The sequence below is a fragment of the Pipistrellus kuhlii genome, unplaced genomic scaffold (assembly GCF_014108245.1).
Source record: "Pipistrellus kuhlii isolate mPipKuh1 unplaced genomic scaffold, mPipKuh1.p scaffold_m20_p_38, whole genome shotgun sequence".
NCBI lineage: Eukaryota > Metazoa > Chordata > Mammalia > Chiroptera > Vespertilionidae > Pipistrellus > Pipistrellus kuhlii.
In genome coordinates, this window is record NW_023425538.1 from 137,165 (window position 1) to 153,715 (window position 16,551).

The 16,551-nt window shown below is 47.7% G+C and overlaps 1 protein-coding gene across 47 annotated transcripts in view; it reads left to right on the forward strand.

The window, feature by feature from the left end:
- Nucleotides 1–3,123: 3,123 nt before the first annotated feature.
- Nucleotides 3,124–16,551, forward strand: part of LOC118702294 (carcinoembryonic antigen-related cell adhesion molecule 1) — an 813,263-nt gene continuing 799,835 nt past the window's right edge. For 8 of the 47 annotated variants that reach the window (XM_045570942.1, XM_045570947.1, XM_036408074.2 and 5 more), the window contains exons 1-4: nucleotides 3,126–3,378; nucleotides 4,425–4,784; nucleotides 8,347–8,625; nucleotides 9,034–9,288. In XM_045570942.1, coding sequence (XP_045426898.1) covers nucleotides 3,315–3,378; nucleotides 4,425–4,784; nucleotides 8,347–8,625; nucleotides 9,034–9,288 — 958 coding nt within the window. In that variant the 5' untranslated portion in view covers nucleotides 3,126–3,314. Of the gene's footprint in view, nucleotides 3,379–4,424; nucleotides 4,785–8,346; nucleotides 8,626–9,033; nucleotides 9,289–10,617; nucleotides 10,897–11,845; nucleotides 11,967–12,874; nucleotides 12,928–13,258; nucleotides 13,291–13,664; nucleotides 13,707–13,953; nucleotides 14,159–16,551 lie in introns of those variants that run through there. The other 39 variants (XM_036408072.2, XM_036408082.2, XM_036408083.2 and 36 more) reach the window with 17 other exon arrangements.

Sequence of the window (16,551 nt, forward strand, 5' to 3'; positions counted from 1 at the left end):
CCTCTGTCTCTTTCAGTCTAATTGCAGGGCTTCCTCTCAGCCAGCTTTCTGTTGGTTTGGGGGAGATAGATGTTTGTTTTATAGTTGTTTTTTTTTTTCAAATTGTTGTTCACAGCAGATATTTAATAGTGTTTACCTATGCCACCGTCTTCATTCTCTATAAAGAGGATTTTAACCCTCGAGCTGATTCTACACTAGTATAATAATTATCTAAGATGCTTGCAAAATGATCCTATATTGTGAATTAGGATAAAGTTATGAAAGTGTGACTCCCCTAAATAGGCTTCATTTAGGATTTGTCAGGTGGGGAGCTTTTGGAACGATTGGTACACCAAAAATTCCCTCTTGGAAGTATTGGAGTTTATACCTTCCTTACTGAGGCATAAACGTCAGAAGCTAAGTTCCTTCTTACTTTCGAAGAAGGTCCTGCTTCTTTTTTATATATATATATATGTATTTATTTTTTATTCTCCTTTTTTTTTTACCCACTATAAACCGTTTTTTATTTTTATTTTTTTAAATAAATTTTTAATGTTCATATTATTACAAATGTTCCTTTCCCCCCCCCTTCTCACCCCACCCTCTGCCCTTTCCCCACCCCCCATTGTCCTCATCCATAGGTGCACAGTTTATGTTCAGTCTCTTCCCACATCCCCCTCTCCCCTTTTCCCCAAGAATAAACAGTTCACTCCCCTTCCATACCTCTGATTCTATTATGTTCAACAGTTAATATTGTTCATCAGATTTTTTTTTAATTTCCTTGGTTTTTAGATTCACTTGTTGATAGTTACGTATTTGTTGTTCATAATTTTTATCTTTATTTACTTTCTCTTCTGAAAGAACCCCCTTCAGCAATTCATATAATTCTGGTTTGGTGGTGATGAACTCCTTTAGCTTTTTTTTATTAGTGAAGCTCTTTATCTGACCTTCGAATCTGAGTGATAGCTTTGCTGGATAGATTATCTTTGGCTGTAGGTTCTTGCTATTCATCACCTTGAATATTTCTTGCCATTCCCATCTGGCCTGCATGGTTTCTGTTGAGAAATCAGCTGACAATCGTATAGGTGCTCCTTTATAGGTAACTACCTTCTTTGCTCTTGCTTCTTTTAATATTCTCTCTTTGTCTTTTGCTCTTGGAATCTTAATTATGATTTGTCTTGGTGTGGTCCTCTTTGGATTCCTTTTGTTTGGAGTTCTGTGCGCTTCCTGGGCTTGTAAGTCTAATTCTTTCATCAGGTGGGGGAAGTTTTCTGTCACTATTTCTTTCAGTATGTTTTCGATATCTTGCTCTCTCTCATCTTCTGGGACCCCCATAATTCTGATGTTGGTTCGCTTGAAGTTGTCCCAGAGGTTTCTTACATTATCTTCAACTTTCTGGATTCTCTGGCCTTCTTGCGTCTGCGGAGGAGTGTCTTCTGGCTCTTTATGTTCCAAATCTTTGACTTGATTCTTGCGATCTTCCATTCTGTTTTTAGGACTCCATAAAATATTATTTAATTCAGACAATGTATTCTTTATTTCTTGTTGATCCCTTATTATTTCTAGTTGATCCCTTTTCATATCCTCATAGGTCTTGTTTATTTTATCGGCCTTTTCTAGGAGATTCTTGAACAACCTTATAAGTGTGGTTTTGAACTCTATATCCAGTCGCTTTTTGTCCTCCATTTCTTTCGTTTGTGATCTATTTGGTTTAGGCATTTTCGCAGGCAGCTTTCCTGATGGGGCGGGGTTTCAGGGTGGAGCCTTCAGCCTTGGCTTCCGTCAGCCCCGCCCTATGCGACTCCTGAGACTCAGGGTCCTTCAGTACTTGTTGCAAGCGCCTCTGAGAGAAAGGTGCCCTCGATTTTCGCCTGCTGCCAAACTGTCTATGCTCTCCCCCAATGAGTCCGGTATTGGGGTTCAGTTCAGTTGGTAGTGGGATTGGAGGTGGCGTTCAGAGCAGTCTGGAGCCCCTGTCTCCTTCCCATCAGGGCAATCCCGGGGCACAGCTGGCCGGCCCTTCTCTGCACAGAATGTGCGCGCCTCCGGGACCTCCTTTCGCCGCTTCCCCGGAGTCCCGCCTTATAGCCCGGCTCCCTATGGATGAGCCTGGGTCCCCAGGGTCTGGCCTAGAATTGGGGTTCAGAGCAGTTGGAGCTGGGCCCAGCACAGTTGGAGCTTTTCTCTCCTTCCTGCTTGGGACCGCCAGCCAGGCACTCGGCCTCCCTCCTCTCTGGCTCCGTCCTCTCCGCGCGCACCCGTGTCTCCGTACCTTGGGCTTTTACAGCTCCTCCGCGCTTCCTTCTGGTTTTCTCCTTGCTTCTTGTTGTAGAATTTCCAGTCAGTCGACTTTCCTGTAGTTCTGGGTAATGTCCATTTTATATTTTAGTTGTATTTTATTGAAATTGTTGTGTGCGGCTGCGGCTAGTTGCCTACCCGGGCAGCCATCTTGGATTCTTCTCTCCAACCAGGTCCTGCTTCTTGAAGGTAGTTATCTGAAGATCTCAGGGGAGGATCCCAATAAAATATTTATCAGCTTTCCAGGTGTGTCCTTTCAGAGTCAAAGGTCAATGCAGTAGATCGTGATATCACAATGCTCTCACTCATCTAATTTTGCTGCTTTTCTGGGCCTGGAGCTGAAACACCACTGAAGCCTAGATGTATTTGATGTCAGTCAGAACCTCATTGTCCTGGGGGCTTAAAGCTGAAGGGCTATTCTTAGGTCCTCTGGTTTCTTCCCTCTCTAAGGGGATCTAATCCACATGACTAAGAATATGCCAGGGGAGGAAAGGTAAGGGAAGGCCTGAACCACGACTAGCGCTTGTCTTGCTGGTAAGCATGATATGAAAGGTCAGAGGATCTACACTACAAAACCAGGATATGTTTAGGGAGAAAGGTTACCCAGGGAGCAAGGTCCCATTCCAGTCCTGCACAATGCTATAAACCTGGGGCTTTCCATTCTGGTGACCTTCCCTAAGGCCTATTGTCCTACTCTGCTCAGGCCTGCCTACTACACAAGCAAGGTGTGTGTGTGTGTGTGTGTGTGTGTGTGTGTGTGTACATGCCGAAGAAGGTAGAAGCCTCAGCAGTTACATGGAATGAAAATGAAAAGGAAAGAAAAGGGGAGGCAGAAATAACAGAAGGGCAGGGAGGAACCTGGGTACAGACTCCACCCCTGGCCCATGTGACCAGGAAAGTGATCTTGGCCCAGGAGGAGGCTCAGTGCACAGGGAGGAGGAACAGCACAGCCCACCACCAGGACAGCAGTGCTTGTGAGCATTTCTGGAATCCAAGCTCTTCCCACAGAGGGAGGGACAGAGCAGGCAGCAGACACCATGGAGTCCCCTGCAGCCTCTGCCCACAGAGGACTTGTCCCCTGGCTGGGGCTCCTGCTGGCTGGTAAGGAGGGGACAACTACCTGGTGGTGGGAGGGAGGAGGACAAGCACAGGCTAGCTGGGGACTCCTGGGGAGCACAGGGCTCTCAGACAAAACACGGGGGAGGAAGCAGGCTTCTGTTTGTACTTGAGGGGAGAAGACAGGGGAGCCGAGTAGGAAGGGGGAGGGGACTCAGCACAGGAAAAATGATGTGGAAACAATGAGGGACAGAAAAACCTCAATGGTTGCTCATTTCCCAAGTTACTCATCACTGAGAGTTGAATGCTGAAAACTTTTTTTTAATATATTTGTATTAATTTCAGAAAGGGAGAGGAGAGAGAAGCATCAATGATAAAAGAGAATCACCAATTGGCTGACTCCTGTACTCCCCCTTCTGGGGATTGAGTCCACAACCCCAGCATGTGACCTTGACTGGAATCGAACCCAAAACCCTTCAGTCCAAAGACAACGCTGTATCAACTGAGCCAAACTAGGGCTGAAAACTTTTTATAATAACAATTTATGTTAGGAGATGGGAGATTTAAACAGTGGCACTAAACATTGCCCAATCTTAGAAATGGGCAGATGCATCCCAGGAGGTATAGGTCCCTGCAACACTCACTCATTTGCCCACAGGTACTTACAGCCTATTGCAGGCACTAGGGGTGCAACAAGGTCAGACAAACCCCTGCCCCCATGAATCTCATGTTCTATGGGAGGAGGCAGACAAGGGAAGATCTAGATGTGATGTCAGGTTCCCCCTAGTACCCTGCAGGAAACAGACCAGGGTCAGGTCAGAAAGTGAAGACAGAGGTCTTTAGAGGAGGTGATCAGGGAAGGGGTCTCCCAAGGACCCCGAAGGGCAGACATCTGGGTAACAGTATTCAAAACAGAGGAAATAATAGGTTCAGAGGTGCTGAAGTATTGGTGGCCATATTCTGAACTTGACCACAGGAGACACCACACACACCAAGACTGGGATGAAGAGACCTGCTCAAGACCCAAAGCCTCATCTCTCCATCCCAATACAGAGCTCCAGATATTGATCAATTTCTCTCTTCCCTCCTAGCCTCACTCCTAACCTTCTGGAGCCTGCCCACGACTGCCCAGCTCACTATTGAATCAGTGCCGCCCAATGCTGCTGAAGGGAAGGATGTGCTTCTCCTAGTCCACAATCTGCCTGGGGATCTAAGGGGCTATGTTTGGTACAAAGGGGAAACAGTGGACAGCAATCAAAAAATTGTATCATATAACATAGACACTCAAGCAACTACCCATGGGCCTGCATACAGTGATCAAATGGAAATGTACACCAATGGATCCCTGCTGTTCCAGAACGTCACCCTGAAGGACACAGGAATGTATATGCTACTAACCGTAGACAAAAATGATCAGAACAAGCCAGTAACTGGACAGCTCCATGTATACCGTGAGTGATTGCTCTTAGACATCTGGGTGTCGGGTGGGTGAACTCTAATTTACACACAGGATTGCCAGCCCTGGACTCTGCCTCCATCTCCCTCTGCATCATGTTCTAGGTTGGGTTTGAGCATTCAGTGCAGGACACAAACAGTGGAAACAAATTTCCCAGGATCAGAGTTCCCTTCCTGGATGCCATCCCTGTAGATATTCTCCTCAGAGAGAAGTCTGATGGGAGTGACTCAGCACAGGGAGACTCAGCAGAGTCTCAGTCCAGCCCCAGGTCCCCTCCCCATGACCATGACACTGAGAAAACCCTGCAGAGCTTTCACACACCGTGGCCTGAGAGCACCCTGGAATCTAACAGAGAAGCTCAGCCTGAGAACCCCTCTCAGACTCCTGTCCCAGGGCTCCTGACTCCAGGGAACCTGGGGAGCCAGTGTCAGGTCAGGTTTGACCTCCTGGAGGGCTGGGTGGGACCTGTGGATCTACTCCTGCTCACCAGCCAGGGCTCAGCCCCAAGAGCCACATCAGGACAGGGCCAGAGCCTAGTCTTTCAGCTAAGGTGGTGCCAGAAGAGCACAGATAAACAAAATACTCATATCATTAGCTGACTCTTCTGAGGGACTTAGAAGACTCCAGAGGGACGTCAGGTCCCCAGGAAGGAACAGAGGAAAAAAGATGCTCCTGTCAGCTCCTAATCCACCAGGGGTCAGCCCAGGAATTTTCTCTCGTGGAGGCAAATAATGGCAGTGGCCATTTAAGTCAGTGTCTCCTCTATACTGGGCTTCAGGTCAAGTACTCATGGATATATTAAGGTCAATCCACAGACAATGTGGTAATCCAGAGTCCACTTAGCATTTGTTCTGTTTTTATTCAGGGGAAACGGAGGCACAGTGTGATACAGTCATTGCATCAGGCTCACACTGACACAGCAAGGTCCTTGCACAGCCACAGTCCACCCTCTCCTCCACCATGAGGGTCTTAGGTGCCTGTGGACCCTGAGACCAACCATTAGTTCAGTGCTTTTTCTTACCACTCCCCAGCTCAAGGTAGATTTTCTGGTCTGGCGATTAAGAAAGTGGAGAATTAATTTTCACTTTAGAATCAAATTACCTACAATAACATTCAGAGTCAGTGCTGGGAATACCCGGGCCTTCCCCTCAGGTGGCCGATCCACCCCTCCCTGCACTGGACTATTAACTACTTATTTGTTTTCTGATGTGTTGGCGTCACTCCCACTAGCTGTGAAGGGAAGGACTTTGCCTTCTCATTCTCCACCCTACACCTGCTACCAGCTTAGGAACCAGCACTCACTCGCTCTTTCATGAAGAAGGAAAGGAATTATGGTGAATGATAACAGAATTAATGAATGATGCATAATTGCCTCAGAGACTGGAACATGGATGCAGAGTCCCACAGGTGCTGAGATCCATGTCCTTCCCTCTGACCACCTGTCCTTATAGCCCCCTCGGGAGCCAAGTCTTTTGGTGACTATGGAACTGTTCCACCTTGAGAAGGTTTTTGAGGCTGCATTGCTCCTGCCTTGGGGCAGCTGTGGGCTCTATGAAGTCACCTGTAACCCCCACTGCTCACCAAGGACATTCTGCCTCTCTCTACTCCTTCCATGTCCCTTATGTGCCTCCTCCTTCATGCCAGACACATTGCCTAGCTCTGTTCTGCTTCCTCCACCATGCAGTCTCCCCAGATTGTCCTGCTAACCACCTCCCGGGCAATAGGAGAGGACACAGAAAACAGTGGAGCACTAACCTTGGATCCCTCATGAGACAGTTTCCTAGGTCACCAAGAGAAAGGGCTTCTACTGGGCCCCATCAGGGTTCCTATTCCCCATGAGGCCAACAAGAGCAACAGGCCACATGACAGGGACATGTAAAATATTGACCTACTCTACCATCCAAGTACTAACCAGGCCCGACCCTGCTTAGCTTCTGAGATCAGACGAGATCAGGCGCATTCAGGGTGGTATAGCCGTAGACTGACCTACTCTCTACATGACTCAACCAGGAAGTCAAAGGCAGAAGGACAGGTCTCAGTCCCCAAAAGCTCATGGGTTCACTTCACCCCTGACTGGTGACTCACACCCTTGTCCTGGTGGGAGGCTCCCATTTCTCCCACTGGCTCCTGACATCTTCACAGGATGGGCCTGATGACCCTGCACCATCTGACTGGTTCACTGCTTGTTTCACACACATGTGTCATGAAGACACCTTGACCACAGGATTGGATCCTCTGAGACTGTGAGATCCACCAGCCACTCTCCTTTCTCTTAGAATCTGCACATTTGAATGAATATGACTACTAGTCAAGTCCAGTTTTTTCCCTGAGTTAGAAATACAAGGAAGAGCATATGCCACATGCTCATGTAGGGGATCCTCCTCCTCTGCCTGACTGTGCATAGAAACGGGGGGGGGGGGGGGGGGAGAGACCTTCTTCCTAATTTTACTAACATGGTACATGTCTTTTCTACCAATTTGGTGTCATGCCTCCCTGTATAAAGCAGAGACACCTGGACTCACCCCCTACCTCATTCTCCCATCACTTCTGTTCTCTTAGCAGGACTCACCTTCTCTCTATCCCAGGGAGTTCCTGATTTCAAACAAACTTTGGCATCTTCCTTTGATCATAGTGTGACCTGATTGGATGGCAGAATTTGGTCTAGGACCTTTGTGTTCTTATACAGAAATTCCACGAAAAACTGGCATTAGAACTATAGGGCATGAGTGATTTTCATACATTCTTTCACAGTTTAATTCAAAATCTATCTCATAACTGACAACATAAATGGTCCATGAGGGCCAGCAAGTTCATGCTCCCCCACCTCCACAAGTCTCCCTTCTGTACATGCTATTGCCTGGGTGTTCAGGAAGGATCCCTGCCCTCTGCAGTGGCAGAAAGGACATTACAGACCAAGGCCAGAGAGCATGGCTCTGCTGCCACCGCCAGCCAGCTCCCTTATCCCTAACTCTTTTCTAAATCATGCCCCTGAAGCCTGTGTAATAAATTGTCCTCAAGATTTGCTTCTTGTCTCCCATGTATTGTTTCTGCTCAGACACTCAGTTCAGGGCCACACTGCCCAGTCCTCTAGGGTTTAAGGACTATAGGGTGGCCCATCATTATTGATCTCTAGGTTAACCCTGGAATGTGAGGCTTCAGTGCAAACAAATCTCAACCTGACAATGTAGGTCTGTGTAGCTGGAAGGGACTCAGCACCTACACATTCCAGGTGAGACCCCAAGGTCAGCCAGCCAGTCAGCTGGTCAGTGAGGAGCCAGAACAAGTGGTGGGCGGTCTCTGATTCCCAGTCCTGTGTCTTTCTGTGATCAAACCCTGATAGTTGTCTGATATCTGAGAAAGCCTGTGGTTTTTCTCCCAGACATAGAGCAGGAGGCCTTACAATCTCCGAGGGCTCAGCTCCTCATGCATTTGTTTCTTTTGCGATGCACAGATCGGCTTATTTCTTTAAGAACTCTAGTTAGCTGAGAAGCACCAATTCTGATTGAAGAAGCCTTTGGAGACCTCAATGGGCAATGTTCTCTCTGTTGTCTGCACAGCGGTGTTACCCAAACCCAGCATCACAAGCAACAACTCCAACCCGAAGGAGCACAAGGACCCTGTCATGTTAACATGTGAACCTCAGACTGAGAACACCACCTACCTGTGGTTGATCAACAGTCAGAGTCTCCAGGACAGTGCCAGGCTGCAGCTTTCCATGGACAACAGGACACTCACTTTACTCATTGTCACAAGGAATGACATGGGACCCTATGAGTGTGAAAACCAGAACCCCGGGAGTGCCGGTCGCAGTGACCCATTCACCCTGAATGTTCTCTGTGAGTAACCTCTGTCCCTCCCTGGGCCAGGCTGTCCACCTGAATTCACATTGCCAGAGGCCAGACTACATCCCTCCCTCTCAGGTCAAAGAACACAGACCCGCCACTCTAAATGCCCATGGTGGTCATCTGTTCCTGGACCAAGCACATCTGAGCAGGCTCAGCCTTGAGCCAAGACTGGGAGGGGATTGGATGCTCCTGTCTAGAGAGGCTTAGGGTTAACAAGCTTTCATGGGACAAACAGGTTAATGACTCAGACTCAGGCTCAGTGAACACAGAGGCTATGGTTGGGACTTTTTAAAACAAGGCTCTGACCCAGCTCAGAGGGAGAGTGTGGCCCTTACACAGATCAGGACCTTGCGCTTCCCTCTGATTACATGATGTGTGGCTGTGTTCTCTCTGCTCCAGATGGCCCGGACACCCCCACCATTTCCCCCTCCGACTCCCATTACCTTCGTGGGACAAACCTCAGCCTCTCCTGCCAGGCAGCCTCTAACCCGCCTGCACAGTATTCTTGGCTTATCAATGAGAGTTCCCAGCAACCCACACAGGAGCTCTTTATCTCCAACATCACTTTGAAAAATAGTGGATCCTATACCTGCCTTGCTCATAACTCTGTCACTGGGCTCACAAGGGCCTCAGTCAAGACTGTCACAGTCTATGGTAAGTACCTCCTGGACCATGAGCATTAGGCTCTGGGGTTCAAATCTGTCTGGTTTTCACAAAAGAACCTGGAGGGTGTTGTCTCCCTTCCTGTGGCCATGGACACAAGCAAATCACAGTCTTCCCCTGAGCCCTCCCACTATATCTCTGTAGAATTCCCTCCCTTACTCTTCTGATCTCTCATGGTAGAGCTAGGGTCCAGCCATGGAAAGTGAGGAGGGGTTCTCCCAGCCCCAGAAAGAGTCAAGTGGTGGAGGGAGGAGGCTTCCCAGAGGGGAGAACAAAGGTTCTCAATGTCAAGTTGCACTAACACTTTCCTTCTATCACCTCTTGTCTGTTACCTGCTCCATGTGCTACAAAGAACATACAAGGCTTTGAGCAAGTTCACCTCTTTTCCCCAAACTAAGGGAGGAAACCACCACTGAAGCTGGTGAGCAGGTCAGACCCCCCTGCTTCCTGAGCTACTCCAGGCTCACCTGGTGACTGGCTGCTCTGTGCCCTCTGAGGTCAGACAGGGGTCTGTGGTGTTGGGGCATGGGAGGCCTATTCTCTGATTGCTCAAATCATGTCACCAATCAACATCATGGCCTCCCTCAAACCAGAGAGTGAGCCACAGGGTAGACCCTTCTGAACTGTGTCAGGACTCTGAAGTCACCTGCTGTACAACATTGCGGGACACCAGTGTACGTGACATTCCTACCGAGAGCAGTGAATGGTGGTGCTAACTTGACAAATAGGTAGATTCATGGGACAGAAGGAGCAGTGACACAAAGTGTGTAGTTTATGGAGAAAGCTAAGACTACCAGCTATTGTTAAAATTGATTACTTCTCTCTAGGGACTTTCTTCTCCCTGATATTCAATCCATTGGCCAGGAAGTGAATGTCCTATTCATACAGAGAAATTCTTTAGAATGAAACTTCTCCAGGCCCTAAGCTGGGCCATTCTCATTCTCTAATAAATTATTTAGCACAAGGGAAATGCCTTCCCATCTCTATGTGTAGCTACCATACCAGAGAGGGGGTGTGATTATTTAGAAAGTCACAGAAAGGTCTGGAAAAGAGTCAGACAAAAGTCAATTGGTGGAAAATGCCACCTGAGGATGAAGATGCTGGACACATGAAATAAGGCTAATACCTCAGATGTCCAGGGAAACAGGTCAGGGGTCACCCTGAGTTGATCTAGTCTGTCACCTAAACAAATATCATCACCCTGTATAGGGCAGAGTCCTCCTCTGGTGACCTTTACAGAGATCACTGTGGCCTGTGAGTGGCTGACATCTCTGTGGAAGGAGCCCACTCTCACTCAGTCACCTCCTCTGTTCTCCACAGAACCAGTGAGGAAGCCTGCCCTCCGAGCCAGCAATACCACAGTCACAGAGCATAAGGATGCCGTGGTCCTGACCTGCCTCACAAATGACGCAGGGATCTCCATCCGGTGGCTCTTCAAGAACCAGAGTCTCCTGCTCATGGACAGGATGAAGCTGACCTGGGACAACAGCACCCTCACCATCAATCCCATCAGGAGGGAGGATGCTGGGGGTTATCAGTGTGAGGTCTTCAACCCCGTCAGTTCCAAGAAAAGTGACCCCTTCAGGCTGCATGTACAATGTGAGTGACCCTCAACCTCTCCCACTTGCTTTTGTATATTTCATGGGTAGGGGGGTGAGATGGATGAAAGCCTTGAGGAGGTGGGAGCCTCCTTCAGAGCCTATAGAGCACATGGGTAAGGACCCCAGGATTAGAGTAATCTCATCATTGTCTCGGTTTTATGAGTACGGGGAAGACTGACCACGGGGAAGGCTCTCACCCACCTGAGCCTCAGTTTCTGCAACTCTAACCTGGAATAAAACAGCTGGACCTAAACACTGTTGTTAGGATATTTATTGTGAGGTTAATGAGTTACAGCCTTCAGCCAGGGCCATGCTCATTCAGTGTATCAATTATTGTTGGTATTTTTATGAACGCTGTTGTCAGTAGCTGTAAAGTCAAGCAGATCTCAGTGAAAATGTCGTTTATCACTTACCAGTTCTGTGACTGCCAGCCATTTATTAAGCACCTCCCATCCCTGATTCTGTTTGTGCTCATGGGAGTGACACCACCATCCTTTGTGGGGGTGGAAGGACCACATGACATGAAGGTAAAGTAATTCCCACCCTACCTGGACCATCAAAAATACTCAGCACATTCTTATTACTCATCAGCACTGAGTTGGCAGGTAAGGTGCATAATAAGACTGTCCATGGTGATGGAAAAGAAGAAATAGGGGTAAGAGACAGAATATGTGAGGGAAAGAGGAGTTAAGAAGAAAATTATCAGGACATGGGAATAGTGGGTGTGAGAGTACATGCAAAGGTAGAGCAAATGGAATGTTTCAAATGCACAAAACAGAATGATGGAACAGCAGAAGTGGGGTGTCAGGAAGACTGATACTCCCAAACCGCACAGACTAAGTGGCAGTTCCCTCCTCCCTCATCAGGCCTCCCCCTGCAAGGACTATCATGGTTTCCCCTGAATGGACTTGGACCTTCACCCATCTCCCTTTCCCTTCTCCTTTCAGCAGAACAAACCTACACGGACTACTCTGTGGGGACCATCGTTGGCAGTGTGATCGGGGTCCTCGTCGTGGTGGCTCTGGGGGCCTCGCTGGGCTATTTCCTGTATCTCAGGAGGACTAGGAGGTACCTTCACCCTCACCCTAATCCTGTCCCCTGACCCAAGCTGACCCCCAAGAACCCAAACCAGGAAAACAAAGAACCCATTCTCAGAGGGTTCTGGACCTGCTCTCTGTAGCCTCCCAGCTTCCCCACAGAAGTCCTCAACTCTCCATCCAGCTCCTCCCTCAACAGCTGCTGACCAGGTGGTTTTTTCAATACCTTCTTCACCTATAAATGAGGCATGATTAACGAACTGTGCCCTCAGGACTGTCCTGGTTATCTGCACATACCTGAAGCGGTACCTGCAGCTACTAAGTGCTCAGTAAGGCACCTTCTGTTGTTTATCTAAGTCCACCCTCCCAGGTGAGGGGATGGGTTGTCTCAGGGTCTGAAAGTCATCCTGGCCAAGGCCACACAGCTGAGGGTGAAAGAGCCTGGACAGGCAGGGTTGGGTCAAATGCCCCCACAAGGAGGGTTTGGTAACCACGACCCTGATGTGTGAGACTGCACTATAGCAGAGCCTGTGGTGTAGTTTTTGCCTCTATGTCAGATGGATGGAGGCAAGACAAGCCACTGTCACAGTGGAGCTCTGTAGGCTTGAGGGGTGGGTCTCATCCAGATGCTACATGAGGCTGGCACTGCTGTCCCCTTGACCTTTCCAGTAAGTCAGACTCTCTGGACGGATTCCTGTCCTGGTTCCTCAGTCTCCTCCCTGTTAATCCTCCCAGACCCCCATCTGCCTTTGGATCCTTCCCCTCTGGGCCCAGCCATGGATCCTTAAGGCCTTGCTTCAGTTCCCCTCTTCTGGGTCCATCTGCCCTAAATAGTGGAGAGAGGCCTCCACCCTCTGCTGGGAAAGGAGACCCTCCCTGCCCCGTGTTGTGACACCAAATATCCCTGCACCCCTCACAAGTAAGTCTGTCCTTTCCCAGGGCCAGTGACCCGCGTGGCCTCCAAGAGCACCCACCTCCAGCAGCCACCCCAGGTGAGTGTCTGTTCAGCCTGGAGCCCCTAGGCCTGCCCCACAGTGACCACCCCTGCCCTTGTCCCTCAGGATCTGGCCCTTCCCTAGGCTTCAAGGGGGATTCTCATCACCACTCTGTACAGGGATTCCTACTGACCAGTCAACCTGACCTGTAGGCTGTGTCATGTGTCACCACCTCTCCCTCACTGGACCCTGAAATGGCAAGAGGCTCTTGCCCTGGGAGATGACCTTTCACCCCTGGCTCTTCGGAGCTTAAGAACCACCCCCTCCTGGGAGAACAGGCCAAAGCTTTCTCCCCCTGAGTGCTAACACCTCCTGTCTCTGTTCCCAGGCCAGGGTCCCACTGGAATCTCTGCCTTCCGGGTAAGTCCATCCTCTCCCTGTTCCCTCACCCAGGGCCTCAGTGACCCACGCTCAGGGCAGGGGCACCATCCAAACTCCCAACACAGCATAGACCCCTTCCCCAGAACAGCCAGCAGGGGAGCCGCGCCCTGGCCTGTTGAGATCCTCAGTGAGGAGTGGACAGGGCAGAGCCGGAGTCTGAGGGAAACACTGGAGTCCAGCACAGAGCAGAATGGGCACTGGGAGCATCAGTCAGAGGTCCCAGACTAACAAGGTTGAAGGGATGTAGTGTGGGCTGAGATTGGGGTTCTGGGCTACAGGTGTGAAAACAGCTGCTCAAAAGGCAAAGCAGCCCTTTGCTCCCGTCATCTGACTCTTCTCTCCCCTCTGCACAGGGCCCCCTACCCGACCCCAAGACAGCAGGCCCCATCTACGAGGTGAGTGTGGGGTGGGGTATGAAAGTTCTGTCCTGCAGGTCCCAGGGGCCCCAGGACCTGCCCCCAGCCCAGCCCTGGCTGTGCTTCCAGCTCAGAAAAGATCAGTGAAAAGTGACAACAGAGATTGAGAGGAGGGAGGAACATGGAAACAGACACCCAAGCACAGACAGCCCCCAGGGCGCCTGTGAATCCTGGCACTTGTTCTGAGAAGGCTGCAGGGCTCAGAGATCTCTTCTTTCTTTGACAGGAATTAGTCAACCCAAACACAGAGGTGTACTGCCGGATCATTCCAAGAGCAGACGTGGCTTCTTAGTTCCTCCAGGACCTGACACCCCAGGCCCTGTGGATGTGGCCTGCGCCAGAGAACCAGCTCTGGGCATCATGCTAAGTGAAATAAGCCAATGGGAGAAAGATAAATATCACATGATCTCACTCATTTGTGGACTATAATGAACAAGATAAACTGATGAACAAAAATAAAGCCAGGAGGGGAAACATATTTTTGAATATAATAGTAATAATCCTGCTATTGGCAAATTTTTAATATTTCCTACAATGTTTATGATATCATATTACAGTTTTGATAATACTATTATACTTAAAATCCTATTTTCTTAACATATCAATGTTTATTGCATAGAATGTTATAAGATCATCTTTCTTGAAGTTTATATTTATTGCATTTAACATTATTTTATTTAAAACAGTTTCTCTTAAGATAAAAATAAAATTTAAAAAGTGCTGTTAGAGATGGCTGAAAAGAAGAAACAGAGAAACCTAGCCATTCAGAATTAAAATGGCTATAAATAAATACCTCTCAATAATAGCCCTAAATGTGAATGGATTAAATACTTCAATCAAAAGGTATAGCGTAGCTGAATGGATACAAAAACATGACCCAACTATATGCTGTCTACAAAAGACACACCTCAAAACAAAAGACTCACACGGGATGAAAGTGAAGGTATGGAAAAAATCTTTTCCATGCAAATGGAAAAAGAACAAAAGCTGGAGGAACAATACTCATATCTGACAAAATAGACTTCAAAATGAAGACCATCACAAGAGACAACAAAGGGCACTACATAATACTAAAGGGATCGATCTAACAAGAGGCTATAACCCTGATGAACATATACGAACCCAAGATAGTTGCACCTAAATATATAAAAAATCTTCTAGAGGACTTTAATGGAGACATCAACAACAAAACAGTCATAGTAGGGGACTTTAAATACCCTCTGACTTAACTGGACAGATCTTCCAGACAAAAACTTAACAAGAAAACAGAGCCTAAAGGACACACTGGATAAGATCGATTTAACAGACATTTATAAAACATTTTACCACAATGAAGCAGAATATACATTCTTCCCAAGTGCCTATGGAACATTCACAAAGATAGGACACTAAACAAGTTTCTACAAATTCAAGAAGATTGAAATAAGATCAAGCATCTCCTCAGATCACAGTAGAATGAAATTAGAAATCAATTACAGTAAAAACACCCCAAAACATTAAAACAAATGGAATTAAATAGCATGTTATTAAACACTGAATGGGTTACCAACAAGATCAAGAAAGAAATAAAAAACTTCCTAGAAACAAATGAAAATGAACACACAATAACCCAAAATCTCTGGGACACAGCAAAAGCAGTCCTGAAAGGGAAGTTCATAGCACTACAGGCATAGCTCAATAAATAAGTAAGTAAGTAAATAAATAAATAAATAAATAAAATAAAAATAAACACACACACACACACACACAAGAAAAATCAGCAATAGACTATTTAACCCTACAACTTCAAGAACTAGAAAGAGAACAGTAAGAAAAGCCCCGAGTAATAGAAGGAAGGAAATAATAAACAGTAGAAAAGAAAAGAAATAAATGCGATAGAGACTAAAAATCAACAAAAAAGTCAATGAAATGAAGAGCTGGTTCTATGAAAGGATAAACAAAATTGATAAACCATTAGCCATACTCATAAAGAAACAAAGAGTCTGAACCAAAATATTAAGTTACAACTACCTTATTATCGATCTCCAAGAAAATATTCATGAACTCTCTGTTAAATTCCCAAGGCACACACTACCAGCATCTAAATTAGCAGGAAATTCCATCATTTCTTTGATGTTCCCCCAATCCTCCAACCTCCAGCACCTTCCCCCACATGCCCACTTGTAGACTCACAGGGTGGTAACAATTGTCCCTGCAACTCTCCTTTGTTCAGCTGCTGCCACCTCCTGGCAGGTGATGGTAATGAGGATATGGAGCCTGAGAGTCTGGTCTCACAGCTGACCAGGAAGATAGGACTGGGACTCCAGATTGTTGGGTCAGGGTCAGCAATGATCATTCTGTAGTTCTGGGGGGACTGGGTAATTGGGTAGACAGAGCTGCCTGAGTGTTAGGGGAACAAAGAGTTGATTCAGGAGGACAAGAAAAGGGCAGTGGAATAGACAGATGGGTCCTGAGCCTTGTCCCAGAGCAGAAAGAAAGAACGGCTGAGGGTCGCATGGGGAATGTTTGTTAGCAAATTAAGGGACAGCTAAACTCCAGGAGAAGGTGGGGGATTGCTGGATGGGGTTCCTCTGACCTGGCAGCCCCCACTGAGGCTGGGTCCCTTCCTGGTGCTACTGACTTGGACTCGGAAACTGCACCAGCCATCTTAAAAGGGAAAGAGGATCTTATCTGAAGCCTGGAAATCCACAAGTGTCCTGATCACCTGGTAGCTGTGAGCCCCAGAACACCAGTCCCCAATCAACACAAACAAGCGAATTCAAAGGAGCTCTTCACCCCACCACGGAAAGATCAGATTTCACCTGGGATAAGGTGAGGTCTCTAG